The sequence below is a fragment of the Heteronotia binoei genome, chromosome 6 (genome assembly GCF_032191835.1).
Source record: "Heteronotia binoei isolate CCM8104 ecotype False Entrance Well chromosome 6, APGP_CSIRO_Hbin_v1, whole genome shotgun sequence".
In the NCBI taxonomy this organism is placed as follows: domain Eukaryota; kingdom Metazoa; phylum Chordata; class Lepidosauria; order Squamata; family Gekkonidae; genus Heteronotia; species Heteronotia binoei.
In genome coordinates this window covers 109,478,368-109,496,815 of record NC_083228.1, presented here as the reverse complement: position 1 = coordinate 109,496,815, position 18,448 = coordinate 109,478,368, and the positions used below count along the sequence as shown (strand labels likewise).

Genomic DNA, 18,448 nt, shown 5'->3' with positions numbered 1-18,448 from the left:
TTGGTCACAAACAATCACACAGATATATTAAATATTCTTGTTTTAAAAATTCTTAAAACACATTCAAGTTTCTTCTAAGAACTAATTCCCACATGGAGATTCTTAGACTACATCTGGGAATCAAAATTCATCTGGAATTTTTAACACTGTCCAAAATCAGAGAGACATCAAAATTTACTGACAAGACAATAACTTGTACAATCACACAGAGCTGTAGCATATCACATCAGACCCCTGGTCCATCTAGCTCCGTACCATCTACTGTGGCAGGCAGTAGATTTCTGTAGTCTCAGGTCTCCTTACCTGAGATGCTTTAACTAGAGAATTTAACTGGATTTTCTGCCTGCAAAACATGCTTTACCAGCAAACCACAGCCTCTTCCCAGCTGAGACTACCAGCATTCACCTGCATGAGTCTAAGCAATGAATACACAGGCCAACAAATACTGACATTTACAAATTAATTTGGGATTACAAATGCCAATATTTACATGTGAGCGTCAGTATTCATATAACTGGAAATTCACTCAGAGGAAGTGTGTGTGATGAATGATAAAAAAGTGAGAAAACACTGTGTACTGCTACCTTTAAAATAAATAAACCTGTGGACAGGAAGGGATTCTAAGAATTGGAGCCACCTTTTAAGGAACTTCATGATGAGTAATACGGATCTAGAAAGTGTTGTCTTGACACTCAAATGGGGTCATGCAGTTGTAAACATCTAAGCTGCTATTCACCATAAATATTTATCTGGGAAAGCACAAATGTTTCTTTCTAGGATGTAAGTCAAAGGTCATAAGGATTACTCTTGTGGAAATTATTCACTATTAACATTAGCTTCAAGTTATACTTGTATTTGTACTAATACTCAGAACTGCTATTTTAGAATGGTTCTACAATATTGCTACAATAAATAGACTACAAACTTCTAACGGAGGATATTGAAGCAATTTCCCCTCTTACTGAATTTCTCTCTCTGCTTGTAGGTGCCGAAAATGAACTAAGAATGTCGAACTCTAACTATACCAGTTTAGGAAGCCGCTGCAACTACAGCACAATAATAACAAGACAAGCCATCCCAGTGATATACAGTTTCATCTTTATTGGAGGGATCCTACTGAATGGCGTAGCAGCCTGGATTTTCCTACATGTCCCTAGCAAGACAACTTTTGTTGTCTACCTCAAGAACACTGTCATAGCTGACCTCATCATGAGTTTAATGTTCCCATTCAAAATCCTTGCTGACACAAAACTTGGCCCTTGGCAGCTCAATGTTATTGTCTGTCGTTTCTCAGCTGTTCTCTTTTACACTAATATGTATATCAGTATCACTCTGTTTGGGCTCATAGGCTTTGACAGATGCTCCAAAGTTGTGAAGCTGCAGTATGTCACCACTGTTCACAACGTTCGTTGCAGCAAAATACTCTGCTTATTAGCCTGGGGGTTGCAAATTCTTGTGTCACTTCCCAATATGATTTTAACCAACAAAACACCCAGCGAAGAAATTTCAGAAAACTGTATGAAGCTCAAGAGTGACTTGGGATTAGAATGGCACAAGGGTTCAAATTACATCTGCCTAGGAATTTTTTGGACTGTATTCATTATATTAATAGCCTGCTACACTTCTATAGCAAGAAAAATATACATTTCCCACAGAAAATTCAAAAGAAACTCTACAGTAACAAGGAAAAAAACCAATCGGAATATTTTCACTATTATGCTTGTGTTTATCATCTGTTTTGTTCCTTATCATATTTGCAGAATCCCATATACATTAAGTCAAACTTCATCACAATATAGTTGCCAGTCAAAAAGACCTCTGTTCTACATGAAAGAATTCAGTTTAATACTATCCGCTGCAAATGTGTGCCTTGATCCTATTATTTATGTATTCCTTTGCCAACCCTTCAAGGAAAGGCTGTACCAAAAACTGCACCTCAAGCTGAAGACATCAGAGGAACTAGAGAACTCTAGATCAAGAAGGTCAAATGCAGTTTGTGAAACTGTAATTACATAAACACTTTTAGCAAAATACACTGCCAAAACTGGGCTGTGTTGTACCAGTTTAAGGGAACAAGTGTATGTTGTAGCAGTTTTGCAAATGCTTATTCAGAGGACAGTCACACATCTGTCTCAACTGAACTGAGTTATTGCTCTTACACTGCCCCTTCCCCCACTCCTCTGTAGAACTACAAAACTGAAGAAGAGATTGGATTTATACCCTGTCCTTAACTCAGAGTGGTTTACAATCTCCTTTTCCTTCCCCTCCCCACAATAAACACCCTGCGAGGTAGGTGGAGCTGAGAGAGCTCTCAGAGGACTGCTTGAGAGACCAGCTCTGCTGAGAACTTGTGGCTGACTCAAGATCATACCAGCAGGTGCATGCGAAGGAATGGGGAATTAAAGAAGTCCAGTTGGACCTTATAGACTAACATTTATTTTATCATGAATTTTCATGAAACAGAGCTCACTTCTTCAGATGCAGTGGAAAGAAAGAAAACCATTTTCATCATATTTATCCAGAATATTACAGAAGGACAGGAGGAGGAGCAGGGTAAAAAAAAAGTCCTGGTATCCTAAATCAGGTGTGATTTCTCTAGATCATGAACTTGAACTTACCTTACATAACAAATGGTGAGAGAGGTCAGATGTTCTAAACTCATGTAATAAAAATAAACAGAAATGCAATAAAGTAGGGCAGATTAATTAAGGAAAAAGTCTGAAGCAAGGGAGAGCTGATATCAACAAAGGGTTACGGTATAACACGTTAATAAATGTCTATTAAAGTGGGTCCCGTTGGGTTATCAAAAATTATAATGAACAAGGAAATGAGTCTTGGTTTGAGCGAGGAGGACATAACTTCTTGTTGAATTCAGCATTTTCACACTGAATACTCCCTTTAAAGTTTTTGTAGAACAATGACTTTCAGATCTTAAAGAGTATGTCCAGGAAAATTAAAATGTTTACCCACTTGTTTCCCAATACTGTGATTTCTTATGTCATATTTGTATTCATTGAATGACACATTTGTCCAACATAGATAGCTAAAGCGCACAGTTGGCACATGATAGCTTAGATTAGATGACATGTAAGTAAATGAGCCCAAGATGGTGTAGCTGCTGTTTTTAGAAGTACCTGAGTATATATGGGGGTAAAGTTGGTATCTAAGTTTGCTGCAGGGTTTGGGTCCTGGGTTTGTATTTTGGTGATCCATTGTTGTTGGTAAGAAGCTGGTTTTAAGTTGGGGGTTTGTCTGTTAGGAAAGGTCTCTCCCAAAGCTTGTGAAAGAGGAATATCCTTATCCAGGGCTGCGATCACACACACAATAATGCACTTTCAGTGCATTTTCCAACAGGATTTTGCCGGTTCACACAGCAAAATCCAGTTGGAAAGTGCACTGAATATGGATTGAAAGTGCATTATTTAGTATATGTGATTGCAGCCTAAGAGAAGCAGTTGTTCATTCATATGTGTTGCAGTGGTTTAAGTTGTAAGCTGTAGAAGACTACCAGTGGTGCTACAGTACCATTCTTAGAGTAGTTACCCCTTAATGTGGCTCCCACCAATGTACTCCCTAGTGCCTGCTTGTTTCTTGGGTCCTGCACACAAAATACAAAAGGCCTTGAAATGAAAATGATAAAAAGATTTTCAGATTGCTCCCTATGAACTGATTGACTGAAATTACTCCAGGCAGGCAACAGCTGTGCACTTTTGGTTGGCCAGTCACAGATGTTCTTACGAATCCAGAGTTGGGGATCAGATCTTCTACTTTCTTTTGGAAACTGAAACCAAACACCATCACTTCCCCAGCTTTCCTCCACCTTCTCAGTGCAAGACATGCTTCAGAAGACACTAGAAGCACCACATGTATGTCTGCAGGGAGTGCCCATTTACAGCAAAAGACCCCAGCTGGTTTAAAACATTCATTAGCCACCTACAAAAAGCAACTACAAAATACATTAAAACCACTAGTTAAAATCAATCATTTAAAACTAATCAAATCCCATTATACGAATAAAACTGTCTTTAGTAGTCTCCTAAAGGTCAAGAGTGAGGTGAGGGGGCCAGGCGTACTTTCCTGGTTCCAGAATTGTCAGGTTGTCACTGAAAAGGCCCCCTCTTATGTACCCACCAGACAGGCTTCTTTGGTCAATGGGGCAGGGAAGATGGCCCCTCCGTGTGATCTTAATTCCCAGGTAGGAACATGACAGATACCCCAGCGCCAAGCCATATAAGGCTTCAAAGGTCAAACCCAACAGACTGATTCCCCACTAGCCTTACACCGCTCTCACTCTCTTCTTCTCTGTGGAGCTTCAGTAGGATTTCAAACTATTTGCCCCAGAGCTGCAATTCACTCCGCCTCTCCACAGCAAACAAGATCCTCTAAAAAACAGTTTGTTTGCCACGCAAAAAAGGTAAAGCAAGTTGCAGCCCTGAGGCAGATAGTGTGAAATCCGATGGAAGTCCCACAGAGAAGAGGAGCGTGAGAGTGGTATAAGGTTAGTGGGGAATCAGTCGCAGTATAACTGCTGTAATACTGGAGTTGCATGATCCCAGTAATTGGCCCCAACCAGTGACTGACTGTTGCTGTTCTTCCCTTGCTGCAGCACTCTACTATTGGCCCAAGAAGCAGAGCAGCCAATGCGCCTTCTCTTTGTAGCACCAGGGCTGATCCAATAGCACAAGAGTGAGGAATCACGCTCAGTTCTCCCAGATAAGAGTCTATGCATTACACCAAAGCAACCATTTGCTACAGAGTAACTGATCTTGGTCATCTGGAGATCAAATGTAATGGGGGAGATCTCTAGGTGCTACCTGTGAGTTGGCAACCCTTTGTGATAAAGCAAAAAAAAACCCCTTATATGTGCAATGTTGCATACATTCGATGTTCTGGTTAAGATGGACTTCCACCTGTGCAAACCTTAATTACCAGGCCACATATCTCTGGTGTGCAAACCAAGCAGACGTGACTTTCCTGCTTAGATAACAGGTTACTTGAAATATGACGGTGAACACATGCAAAGTCATATGGCTCAGTTAATTTGCCTCACCAGCATTATATTGAAAACATGCTTCAGTGGTGGCTGTTTCTGCTCTTTTTCTCACCGGTAAAAAGGAACCACCTGGAGGTTAAAGTGAGTTATGAAATAATGCTTCTTTTCCAGATAAAGCTCACAGCATGGTTGGTACTCAGTTCTGACTAAAACTGGCAAGGGGTGCATTACTCAACTTTCTTCAGGTATGTAGCCTTCTTCAGTATGCATCCAAGTAGTATTTGCAGTAATCAGAAGCTTATTGTAGAGGTAAAAGTGAACCAATTATCTTTGTGAAAGGGGTAGTCTCAATCTCAGGTTTAGGTGAGTCATATTCCACATGTGACATTAAAATATTGCCCTTACAAATAAAAAGGGTACAAGAGTAATGTGTGTGTACACCTTTGTTTGAAACAATCATGCTTTTCCTCTGTATTTCAATCCTATTTCATTTTCATGGCTCCCAGTCAAAGTGAGTGCTTTCCAAAAGCAGGGGAGTAAGTAGAGCAACTAATCTCACCAAATCACTCCCAATACATCTGCCCTCAGCTCCACTAATACAAAGCTCCTATTGCATCCCAGCACCACCCTTGATAGTCCCTCCTACCCGTCATGAGAGAAAATACCATTTTCAGATACAGCATGCTGTTATGTTTAGAGTTGATCCTAGAGGTTCAACAGCAACTGGTGGAACAAAATTAAGAGTGTTAGGAAGTGGCTATGGCCTTTTGAACCTGCTAGCTGAGAACACTGAGTGGGGAAGCAAGTACTTTATCTGTGAAGACAAAACCCATCACAAGATTAAGGACACAGGAAGTCAGTGGTACCCCTGGCAAGTATGATTATTACTCAGCCTGGAATAGTTTCAGCTTTTGTGAGAAGGTGGAATACATTTCTCAGAACCTGAAATTTCTCAGCAGACCTTTAAAAGGGCTCAAAGAACTCCTTTCTTCTGGAAGAGTGGGAGGTAAGGAGCCACAAGAGGATGGTATCCTGTGTGAAAGAGCTGTAGTGGCTAAGGAAGGGAAAATATGATTCATTATTGTCAGGGCTTTTTTTGTAGCAGGAACTCCTTTGCATATTAGACCACACACACCAATCCTCCAAGAGCTTAAAGGCTCTTAGTACAGGGCCTACTGTAAGCTCCAGGAGGATTGTCTACATCAGGGGGGCATGGCCTAATATGCAAAGGAGTTCCTGCTACAAAAAAAAGCCCTGATTATTGTAAAAAAATATTGTGTGCAATTCCATGCTGAATTAGTCCAGTAATTTCAATGGGCTGAAGTACCCTTTCAATTAACTACAGGGTCCAGTACAAAGTGTTGGTTATCACCTTTAAAGCCCTATATGGCCGAGGACCAGCCTACCTAAGGGACCGTCTCTCCCCATACGAACCCCAGAGGGCCCTGAGGTCAGTGGGTAAAAACAAAATGACTACCCCTGGGCCGAGAGAGGTCAAACTCCAAAACACTAGAGTACGGGCCTTTTCAGTTGCGGCACCTGCACTGTGGAACCAGCTTCCGGAGGAAGTGCGGGCCCTGCGGGACCTTGATCAATTCTGCAGGGCCTGCAAGACCGCCCTTTTTAGACAAGCCTATGATGACACTGACTGCTGAGTTGCATGATATAAAGAACCGCCATCTATTAAATATAAGAACACTCATATAAGATTGTCTAAACTGGCAGAACCAGCGCTATAATAGTTTATTACTGCCAGATATATTTATATATAGTGTAATGTAAATTATGTATTTTAACTTAACTGACTGGTTTTTATATGTTTAATTTTAACTGTTAAATTTAAAGTTTTATTTATGTTAACGTATAAATTGTTGTTAGCCGCCCTGAGCCGCCTAGGCGGGGAGGGCGGGATAGAAATAAAAGTTATTATTATTATTATTATAGGATTACACTGTGAGGTTCCTCCCTGATAAAGTGGAAGGTGATCTTCATGCAAACTTAAAAAGTTGTAGACTAAGGCTGACTAGGGAAATCCTTTGACACCTGCAGTTTCAGATCATTAGGTGACTTAATGTATGCCTGTGAAGAAGAACAAACGGCTGGCTCCATTTTAGATGTAATTCAGAATAGGATGGCTCATACAGAAAGAGAGCTGTGAGGCTTGTTGTAGAATCACTAATATTGCAGTCTAGTTCATATGTTTAGAGTTTAGCAGCATTCCTATCCATCTTGCAGATCTTTTGTTAAACATTACAGCCAATTCAATTCCTATTTTGGTCTCTCATGTATTATAAAACCAGAAACAAAAAGGAAAACAGTGATATTAGATACACAAAAATAATGACATGGTTTATCCAACTGACTTGTGCTCCATCTCAAGTATTCAACCTGTTAAATCCAGAATTTAGCTAACTCAGAACACCAGGGCTTTTTGGTAGAAAAAGCCCAACAGAAACTCATTTTCATATTAGGCCACACCCCCTAACACCAAGCCAGCCGGAGCTGCGTTCCTGTCCACTCCTGTTCAAAAAAGCCTTGCAGAACACTATCATTTCAGCTTCACTGACAGGCACTATGAACTGGGTCAAGATGAGTCCTGGCTAGGATAACGGAATTCTTAATATATATTAAATGTAATCACTCCATAAGAGGATAGTAAATGCGTGGTTAATTGTGTGGACTCTTATCTGGGAGAACCAGGTTGATTCCCCACCCCTCCACATGCACCTGCTGATGCGACCTTGAGTTGGTCACAAGTTCTCACAGAGTTGTTCCTCTCAAAAGTAGTTTTTGTCAGAGCTCTCTCAGCTCCACCTATCTCCCAAGGTATCTGTTGTCGGGAGGGGAGGGGAAAGGCGATTGTAAGCTAGTCTGAGACTCCTTTGGGTAATGAAGGGCAGGATATAAATCCAATCTCTCCTTTTCATCTAATAATGCCTGCCTTCATCATATACAACCTACACATCATATATAATCCTTAAAACAGCCTGAATAAACTAGCTAAACCACAAAACTAGTGTGGTTCAAATTCATTGAAGAATCTCAGAGGGAAATCTTGATACCCTTTTTGTTTCTTTTACATGCACACCTATCGACATACTAAATTGATTGTATAAAAATGTGCAAAGGGCAATGGCTTTTCACTTTCTTTTTTAAATTTGCAACATTTGTACATCTCACCTTTCTCCCAACATGCAGGACTCAAGGCAAAAGATAACAAATAAAAATTTACACAATTAGCATATATAATTACAAACAATTAAAATTAAGGTCCTTTGCTCTCCCTTCTCTCTCCCCACACCTTTTGATTTAAAAATCACTACTTCACAAATACTTTCCTTGAGCAGCTCTTAATTGTTTATGAAGCATGCCCTTTAAAATGTCTAGTTTCATTTACGTCAACCGGCACATTTCAAAACCACAAGCTTCCCCACCCCCACCCCTTTCATATAATGTCAGCTAAGAAAAAAGCTAGAAAACATTAGCCAACATGCTGAAGGGGGGAAAGAGGCACATCACTGGACAATACTGACATTTAACTGATTCACTCGATGCTTCAGATACTACTGCAGGTAATACAGCAGGTATGTAGATTCTCATTCCTTTTGAAGCATTTACCAACTTGGCATCAGTGCAAACTAGGCAATGTAAATTACAATGAATTATAAAGAGTTATATAGTAACCTAGTAGCCCAGACTAGCCTGACCTCATCAGAAGCTAGGATTAGAAATTGGAAGTGACACCACCAAGGAAGACTGGGGCTATTTCATATGGCAAAGCACCTGCTCATCGCATGCCTTGAACACCCTGTGAGGTAAAACTTCATGGGGTTACCATGAGTCAGTCATGACTTGATGGCACACTTTACCTTTATAAAAGATTGTAAGTGTAATGTGCTGGAAGTATAATGGTTGTTGTAAAAAGGCTATCAAGGATTCAGGTCTGGTAACTGGAACCATAGTGTAGCTTTCTCTTCACTATATTAGTGATTGTGCACGTGTGTGTGTGTTTCAGTAGAAGCAATATGGTGTCCAACCTTAAGCAATCTCTTTACAGGGACGTACATTCTCACTGCAAAACAAATTGGACAAGGAGAATTGGGATTATCTCAGTCAAAAGGGCTTTCTTCCAGCTGTGGAACGGACATCTTAGGCACACTGTGTATTCACTTTCAATAATGTATCTGAATAATATTCCGATGTAAAATCAATCTTTGGTCAAACAACTGTTAGCCATCTGATAAATTAAAGCCTAAATTTTAAAGGAAGGGATAGTGCAAAACACGATTGCGAATTATATTGTTTTTAAATATATCATATGTAAACTATTGATACGACTGATGAGTAAAAAATATTTTAAATAAATAAATGGAAAATCATAGCTTAAGTGCAGAGTTTATACTACCACATAAGCAGTTTGGATACAATACAGTACCATACTGAAATGAATGTATAATAGTGAATTTATAATCTGCTTTCCATATTCCATTGGGGAAGTAGTATTATTTTGTTGCTACAAAATCTGCCTAAATTCACAGAATCAGCAATGCTAACACGGGGTAGAAGTTGGCATCTTATAGCAATGCTGATTCTGTGAACTTCGGCAGTTCTTGAGAAGGAGGGCAGGAAGGGTTGCATCAGTGCTTAGTTCCTGTGGCTCTTCCTTACACGTCCAAGGAAATGCCAATCAGTACCTTGAGGCCAGTTTGGCCAGGGATCCTGGAGGGCGGGGTTTTTTGGCCATCTTCTGGGCATGGAAGGCAGAGGTACTTGTGAATTTCTAGCATTGTGCACAGGGTTGGCTAGATGACCCTGGGAACCCCTTCCTACTCTACAATTCTATCACAGCTAATTAAAGTTAACACTGGGGCTTACTGTTTCAGTAGTCTTTTAAGGACTCAAGATTCCATTGTGCTTTGCTATCCACATGCAGATGCCTTATCATATCTTAAGTCTACATCCTACATCCTCATTTCCCTTGGACTGTTGCTGTTAAGAAGATTCTTAGGACCCTAATCAGATCAACATGAGCAGCTATTACAATGCAGGGCTTTTTTTGGAGCAGGGACTCCTTTGACTATTAGGCCACATGAAGCCTGCTGGGAGACCTTAGGCCAGTCACAGTTCTCTCAGAACTCACTCAGCCCCACCTACCTCACAAAGTGACTGTTGTGGGGAGAGGAAAGGGAGGTGACTACAAGCTGCTTTGAGACTTTTTAGGGCAGAGGAAAAGGAGGTTATAAAAACCTTCTTCATTCATTGGTAAATTTGATTGCCCTTTTGTTAATGTTTCCTCATCACAACGTCAGCAGAAGGACATATGAAAGTGTAGAAGAAAGCTGTATAGAAGGACAGTGTAAGCAGAAATCCACAGGATTTGCCAATGCTAAATTTCAGTAGTATACAAGTTTAGCACACAACCAGAAACAACACAATGTGTAATTCTCAGTATTAACAAATATCAGTTGATCAGCCCCACTAAATGAGGAGCAACTCTGAATGAATAAACTGCTGAGATTCATGCAGGCTCAGAGTCACAGATTTACCCAGAAATTGCTTAAACATTAAGACATAACACTGACACCAGAATAAAGGGTTCCAGAGGGTGAAGAGAGGCAAATTGCCTCACGCTTTTTAGGAACAGGTCTGACAATTCATGCTGTAGAATTATAAGGGAACAATCATTTTCTCTACTGGTTCTGATAAATCCATTTATTCCTCTTTCATTCTCTACAGGTTCTGTTCTCTTAGACCAGGACATATATTTTGTCTATCCCATAAAGTTCCTGAGATGTCCTTCCACAATGTTTCAGCCTGCAATGTTTATACTGGCATGGAGCCATTTACTTATTTTTATTACTTGATATTCCTTATCGGTTTCATTGGGAGCTGCTTTGCCCTATGGACCTTCACCCATACAGAGCAGAATCGCAAGTGTATGAGTATCTATTTAATTAACCTCCTCACAGCAGATTTTTTGCTGACCTTGGCCTTGCCAGTGAAAATAATTGTCGATTTAGGAATTGCTCCCTGGAGATTGAAAATATTCCATTGTCAAGTGACAGCTTGCCTCCTCTATATCAACATGTATGTATCAATCATATTCTTGGCATTTGTAAGCCTGGATCGTTGCTTCCAATTAATACACAGATGCAAGATCTATCGTATTCAAGAGCCTGGGTTTGCCAAGATGATATCAGCAGTAGTATGGATAATGGTTCTCTTTATTACAATGCCGAACATGCTGATTCCAATCAAAGAAATTAAAGAAGTGCCAATTGTGGGTTGCATTGCGTTCAAAACTGAAATGGGAAGAGACTGGCATGTATTTACAAATTTCTTATGTTCTGTGATATTTCTAAATTTCTCAGCCATAGTGCTCATTTCCAACTTCCTTGTGATCAGACTGCTCTATCAAAACAAATACAATGAAAGCTACAAACATGTACAAAAAGCTTTAGTGAACATACTCTTGGTCACTGCAAGCTATATTATATGCTTTGTTCCTTACCACATTGTTCGGATCCCATACACTCTGACTCAAAGCGAAGCTATAACCACTAACTGCTATTTTAAACAATCCCTCTTCAAAGCAAAAGAATCAACCCTGCTGTTTGGAGTGTCAAACCTGTGCTTTGACCCTATTTTGTATTTTTATCTTTCAAAGACATTTAAACTGCAGGTAAGCAAGACTTTTGGATCACGTAAAGAGAAATATAGTTTCTCAGAAGAACAGCAAGGAACATGTACAGAATTGACACAGCGATGTGATGTTTCAGTTTAGAGGTCATAGGTCTTTCCACATGCTCAGTTTACTGCACAGTAAAATGTACTTCCTCTGTTTTATTTTTGTGCACAGTTCTCTCATCTTTGCTCCAGGCAGAAACAGAGGACATTTTTCTGATCACGCCAAGTGTACTGTGGAACTAGCTATAGTTTCTTTCCCTCCCCTCCCCACCACAGTATAACATATTTACCCCAGTTGTATTTTCTGTGCATTTCCAGTTGTATTTGCTGTGTACAACACATGTGTCACAAGCACTTATGATTTCCCACTTATTTAATGGCAACTGGCAACCACACCACAGCATTCTCCTTGCTCCACCACATTCAATTTGGAGTTCACACATACCATACCTGTTTTGGAAATGTTGCAGGGTTTTATCATTTGAATTTGCAAATATGAAAGCCATCTCCTGAGTGTGTATAAAGAGATTGTTTTTGAACAGAGAGATGATTAAATGTGCCATATCTTTTTGTCTTCCTGTGCTGCAAACTATTATTTCTGAAGCATTGTTTGTGGGGGTTGTCTCATAATGACTGCAGTGCTGCCTGGAAAATGTTTAAGCTACTGTATGGAAAGATCTTGGGAAGGAAGGACAAGGTCAGAGCTTGGCTGCAGATTAGGACCAAATTAATCATAACATGCCCATGAATAAGCAAACTCCTGTAAGTCAACAACTTGAATAACAAAATTACATGCTTTGGGTTTTAACTTTTCTTCATTAGTAGTAATCTGCCTCCTGATTCTCATCTACTCAATCTGTTCATTTGATTTCCACTAACTACGGTTCAGAAAAAGGGAGAAGAAATCCATTCAGGTAATAATTGCTGCATTTTGCAATTCACAGCTGCCTTTACTGAAAATACTTTCATGGTGAACATTTCATTTCAAATGAACAGATTTTAATATGTCCATGCTATTATATCATGATTTAGCTAGCATACTTAAGGGAAACACTGCCAGTTTTTGAAAATACTCTGCCCAGGAAATCTGACTTGCATATAACTCCTAAACATGAACAGAAAAAATGAAACAGAAATTTAATTATGTTTCTTGTTTCACCTAAGTCCCACTGAAAGCAAACAGAGAAGGCTCTTTGGGCAGTTGTTATCACATGATTTATAGAAATCATATACATTTTAAATGTACTGTGATACTATTTCAGGACCTAGCCCAGGTTAAATTAGCCATGACAAATAACACAATGTAGAGTTATTCGAGTCCAATAGATTTAGACTAGAGAAAATCTGCATAGGATAGCACTGAATGTCTCATTGGAAACATCAGAACAATATTTAGTCACAACTAACGTCAATCTCTTTGCTTCCTATGGGTCTCAGTAAAATAAAATGTGGGGGAGACAGCCTAATCCTCCTAAAGTTAGTTGTTATTTCAGTTGTGGCGGATTTCAAAGATAAGTCTCACTGAATATGGAATTTATTTCCATTTGGACATCTTTCAGGTTACATAAACAGAAAAAACAGGTTGCTTACCTGTAACTGATGATCTTCGAGTGGTCATCTGTGCAGTCACACACATGGGTCTTGCCGCAGGCAACGGATCCATACCTCGGAGCTCCAATAGCTCGTATATAACGTCTTTTGGCGCGCTTTCCTCCCGCCCTGGGGAGCGGGCAGCGACCGCGCATGCCTGGAGCGGGGGGAGAGCGCCCATTCCACTCAGTTTCTTCCAGCCGCCGCTGGCAGAGACACTATGAAGAGTAAGAGGTTAATGAACAATCACCAGGAGCCAGCAGCGGGGAAGGCTGGGTGGGCGTGTGTGACTGCACAGATGACCACTCGAAGATCATCAGTTACAGGTAAGCAACCTGTTTATCTTCTTCGTGGTCTCTGTGCAGTCCCACACATGGGTGACTAGCCAGCTAGGTGTCCTGGAGGAGGGTGCTGGTAAAGAAGAAGTTAGTCACGTAAAACAAGCAGTCAAATGCAATTACATTGTAATCAGTCAAATGCAATCACATTGCAACCTGAAATATGCAACAACATATGCAACATGGTATGCAAGTTAAAGATGGAAGCGGATGCACTCACCCGAAGCTTCAGTGGAAGATGGATTTGAGGACCGCCTGACCGAAGGAGGCGTCACGTCTCGCACGAACGTCTAGCGCATAATGGGAGACGAACGTGGATGGAGAGGACCAGGATGCAGCCGCACAAATGTCCTCCAGAGAAACGCCTTGCAGGAAAGCCGAAGACGTCGAGACCGCTCTAGTAGAGTGGGCCTTAAGGCCTTCGGGTAAGGGCTGCTTAGCCAGTTCGTAGCACAACCTGATGGCACTAACTACCCATTTAGACAGCCTTTGGGTAGAAATTTTGTGACCCTTGTGAGGGTTGCCGTAGGCCACAAACAGATTAGGGTCCTTACGGAAAGGTTGTGTGCGATCAAGGTAGAAGGACAAAGCCCTTCTGACGTCCAAAGAGTGTAGGGCTCGTTGTCCCTGGTCGGATGGGTTGGAGAAAAACGTTGGTAAGGAAGTTGAGGTCGATAAGTGGAACTGGGAGACAACCTTAGGCAGGAACGCAGGGTCCGGTCGTAAAACAACTTTGTCCCTATGGAACATGGTGTAGGGAGGATCGTAACGGAAGGCGCATAGGTCACTTGCCCGTTTGCCTGAGGTGAGGGCTACGAGCAATGCCGTCTTCCAGGAAAGAAGGTTGAGGTCTGCGGTGGCCATAGGTTCAAAGGGGGCCCTTATCAGGCAGGAAAGAACTAACGATAAACTCCAGGTCGGGGCAAAGGGTTTAACAGGTGGGTTGAGGTGCAACATGCCCTTAAGAAAGGACTTGGATAAGGGATGGGAGAACACAGTCTTGCCGTCAACCAAATTGTGGAAAGCAGAGACAGCAGAAAGATGCACCTTTAAGGAAGAATAACAGAGTCCTGCTTTTTGCAGAGAGAGCAGATAGTCCAGGATCAGGTTCAAGGGTGCCGACTCCGGCTGTAGATGCTTAGATGTCGTAAAGGAACAGAAGCGCTTCCATTTACGCTGATAGGAAAGTCTCGTGGAAGGCTTCCTTGCGTTAAGGATGACATTGGCTACCTCTGCAGAGAGGTAGGAGGGTGTATTCTCCAGGCTGTCAGGGCCAGGACTCGAGGGTTGTGATGCAGAACCTGACCGTTGGCCTGGGAGAGAAGGTCGCCCGCAGGAGGAAGTCGGCGGTAAGTGTGGCATGAGAGTTGAAGAAGCCCCGTGAACCACGGTTGTCGAGGCCACCATGGCGCAATGAGGATGCAGTCTGTTCCATCCCGAGCTATCTTCACCAACACCCGCGTCAGAAGAGGAGTTGGTGGGAAGAAGTAATGAAGGGGGCCCGTCCAATTGTGTAGGAAGGCGTCGTTGCCCCTCCTGGAGTAAAACCGAGGGCATTTGGCATTGTCCCGGGATGCAAAGACGTCCACCTTGGGTATTCCGAAGCATCGGAAGATGCGTCGAAGGTAGGTTGGATTGATGGACCATTCGTGATCGTCTATGCGAAACCTGCTGAGGGAGTCGGCCAGAGCATTCTCCACACCTGGGAGGTGAATGGCAGTCATGTAGATGTTGTGCTTGACACACCATTCCCAGAGCAGTACGGCTATACGGCAGAGACGGAGGGATCTGGTGCCGCCTTGTTTGTTTATGTAATAAACTGTTGCCATATTGTCCGTGGAGATCTGAACGTGCCGGTCCCTTATCAGGGGAAGAAAGGACTGTAGAGCTCTGTGTACCGCGATCAGTTCCAAGCAATTTATATGCATGGTTCTCTCGGAGGTTGTCCAGAGACCTCTCACAGTCTTGTCCTTTAGGTGGGCTCCCCAACCCCACCAGGAGGCATCTGTTGTAACTATGGCCGTTGGAGAGGTTGACAGAAACGGCCTGCCCTCGAGGAGATTGTTGGGAACAGTCCACCACGTGAGGGAGAGAAGCGCCTTGTGTGGAACAGTCAGCAAAGAACTTTGAGATTGTGTCTGAGGGTGGTAAGCTCTTACAAACCAGATTTGCAGTTGTCGCATCCTTAACCTGGCAAAGCGGAGGACGGACGTAGTGGCGGCCATGAGGCCCAGCAGGCGTTGGATTGTAAGCGCGGACTGACAGGGTTGTTGTTGTACTGACTTGGCTAGGGTGATAATTGTCTGTGCCCGATCTTCGGGAAGAAAGACTCGATGTAGGGAGGTGTGGAGAAGAGCTCCTATAAATTTGAGCTCCTGGGTAGGTGTGAGGTGTGATTTTGAGGCATTCACACGAAGGCCCAGGGAAGTCAGGAGAGTGAGAGCTGTGTCGAGGTTGTGCTCTAGTTGTTGTTGAGTTGGGGCCACCAGAAGCCAGTCGTCTATATATGGGAAGACTGGGATGTTCCGGATGCGAAGCGCAGCCGCCACCACTGCCATGCACTTTGTAAAAACGCGGGGCGCAGTGGAAAGGCCGAATGGTAGGGAAACATATTGGTAGTGGTCCTCGCCCATGGCAAAACGCAGATACTTCCGATGTTGAGGTCGGATGGTCACATGGAAGTAGGCGTCCTGAAGATCGAGAGAGGCCATCCAGGAATTCCTGGGTATGAGGGGCAAGATGGACTGCAGGGAGATCATTCTGAACCTCCTGTATTGGATGTATTTGTTGAGCCTCCTCAGATCCAGAATGGGGCGCCTGCCTCCATCCCTCTTGGGGACTAGGAAGTATTTTGAATAAAAGCCTGTCCCTCGGTGGAGAGGAGGGACGGGTTCTATGGCGTTCTTGTGCAGTAAGTCCAGAATCTCCTGATGCAGGGGAGAAGACGGGGGTGTAGCGATGAAGGAATGGTGATGAGGTGGAGAAATGAACTTGATTGCGTAACCTAGGCGCACGATGGTCAGCACCCAGGAGTCTGTTGTTATCGAATTCCAAGTTCGGAGGAAGGGTGAGAGACGGGTGCGGGGCGTTGGCAGAGTGTGAGGAGAGTCAAAGAGACTGCTTTGAAGGAAGGGAGGACTTTTTGGGCTGCTGTGAGCGAGGCCTCTGTTGAAACGCAGGTTTCTGTTGTCCACTCTTCCGTTTCCAGAAATCATTGCGCCTAGGAGATCGTTGGCGCCTCTGGAATGATGGTCTCCAGGATCTTGTACGGTTAGGCTGCTGGGAGAACGGTTGAGAAACTCCCAGACGTTTTGCGCGCTTGCGCCCGTCGTCCACTGAGGTGAGAACCTCATCAGTAGAGGCATGGAAGAGACCCAGGCCATCAAAGGGGAGGTCTTCGATCTTTTGCTTAATGTCCGGCTGTAGGTTGGTGGACCTTAGCCAGGCATGACGGCGAAGGGCGACAGATGACGCAAAAACCCTTGAAGAGCAGGAGACAGCGTGGCGAATGGAATTTATTTGTTGCTTCGATACCCTAGATAGTTCTGATACTAGCCCAGAGGCCACCTTTTGAGAGGGTTCCGGAAGGGAAGGGATGAGAGGTGTAAATTGGTTGGCCAGATGGAAGATGTAGGCCGAGAAGTAGGCAAGATAATTGTTCAGTTTCGAATTTGTTGAGGCAAGGTTGAACATTTTTCTGGCCAGGGTGTCCAGCTTCCTGCCCTCTCGGTCTGGAGGTGTTGGATGTCTGGAGGGCTTAGCCTTAGTGGCTGAGTGCACGATAATGGAATTGGGTGCTGGATGGGAAGCAAGAAATTTAGCCTCGGGAGCATGAACCCTATAAAGCGAGTCCAAGCGTTTAGAAGTAGGGGGAATGGAGGCTGGTTTTTCCCAGGTCTCACGGAGGCCTTCGAGGTGCACCGGTAGCATAGGGAGTAGTGAACCAGGTGGAAAGTCCGTTTGTACAAGGTCGTGTACGATATCAGAGACCTTAGGTGAGTCCGACGGAAGGGTAATGTTTAAAGCCTCGGCCATAGCAGTAATCAGATGAAGGTAGGCCTTGGAGGCATCAGATGGAGAGAGTCGGGGCTGTGGTGCCGAATCCGAGACTACCGAGTCTGGGTGGTCCTCGGAGTCAGATGAAGCTACGGAGTCGGCGTCGGAACGGGAGTCGTCACCGGAAGGAGGGGGCGGTGGCGGAATCGGGTCCGAAGGGGCGGTCTGAGGCTTCAGCACCTGGTCGCGTTGGTCCGTGTGGGTATGGACCGGAGGAGCAGTCGAGGTAGAAGCTAACGGAGTGCGCGGTCTAGCACCTTCTGCCTGGTAAGAGTCCCGAGATTGCTGTATACATTCCCGTAGTCGCTCACGGAGTCGGGGGGAGTAACGAGAATAATCAGGTTCTCGGATCGGATAAGGTTCTCGGGCCCGATCTTGATCACGGGGTCGCGGATAGTAGCGATCACGGATCCTAGGCGAATCGGGAAAACGCTCGACATCGCGGAAGCGCGGGGAGTCCCGGTGTCGTGGGGAATCCCGGAGTCGTCGTAGGGAATCACGGGGTCGATCACGGGGTCTAGGAGAATCCGCGTATCGAATAGCAGAGTACGTTGAGAAATCGGAACCCTCCACGGATGGGGACCGAGAAGGATGGCGATGGAACCGACGTTTAGGAGAAGGGGACCGAGAGAAATGGCGGTCGTACCTCGAAAGGGCGTAGTATTGTCGATACTGGCCCGAAGAGTCGGAGTCTCGGCGCCTGCGTGGCGATCTGGAGCGGCCTCTACGAGGCGGCGACCGAGATAGGGCTCGATGAAGAGGTGAGCGAGCGCGGCCTTCATTT

The 18,448-nt window shown here is 43.6% G+C and overlaps 3 protein-coding genes across 3 annotated transcripts in view; 2 read left to right on the top strand and 1 right to left on the bottom strand.

Moving 5' to 3' along the window:
- The window catches only part of MED12L (mediator complex subunit 12L), a 247,335-nt gene that overhangs the window by 164,841 nt on the left and 64,046 nt on the right, over window positions 1–18,448 (bottom strand). The gene's annotated exons all lie outside the window — the stretch shown is intronic.
- Window positions 987–2,161, top strand: P2RY14 (purinergic receptor P2Y14). The gene has a single exon (XM_060240891.1). The coding sequence runs from the start codon at window positions 1,006–1,008 to the stop codon at window positions 2,014–2,016; it is 1,011 nt and encodes a 336-aa protein (XP_060096874.1). The 5' UTR covers window positions 987–1,005; the 3' UTR covers window positions 2,017–2,161.
- GPR171 (G protein-coupled receptor 171) lies at window positions 10,733–11,815 on the top strand. The gene has a single exon (XM_060240890.1). The coding sequence runs from the start codon at window positions 10,785–10,787 to the stop codon at window positions 11,775–11,777; it is 993 nt and encodes a 330-aa protein (XP_060096873.1). The 5' UTR covers window positions 10,733–10,784; the 3' UTR covers window positions 11,778–11,815.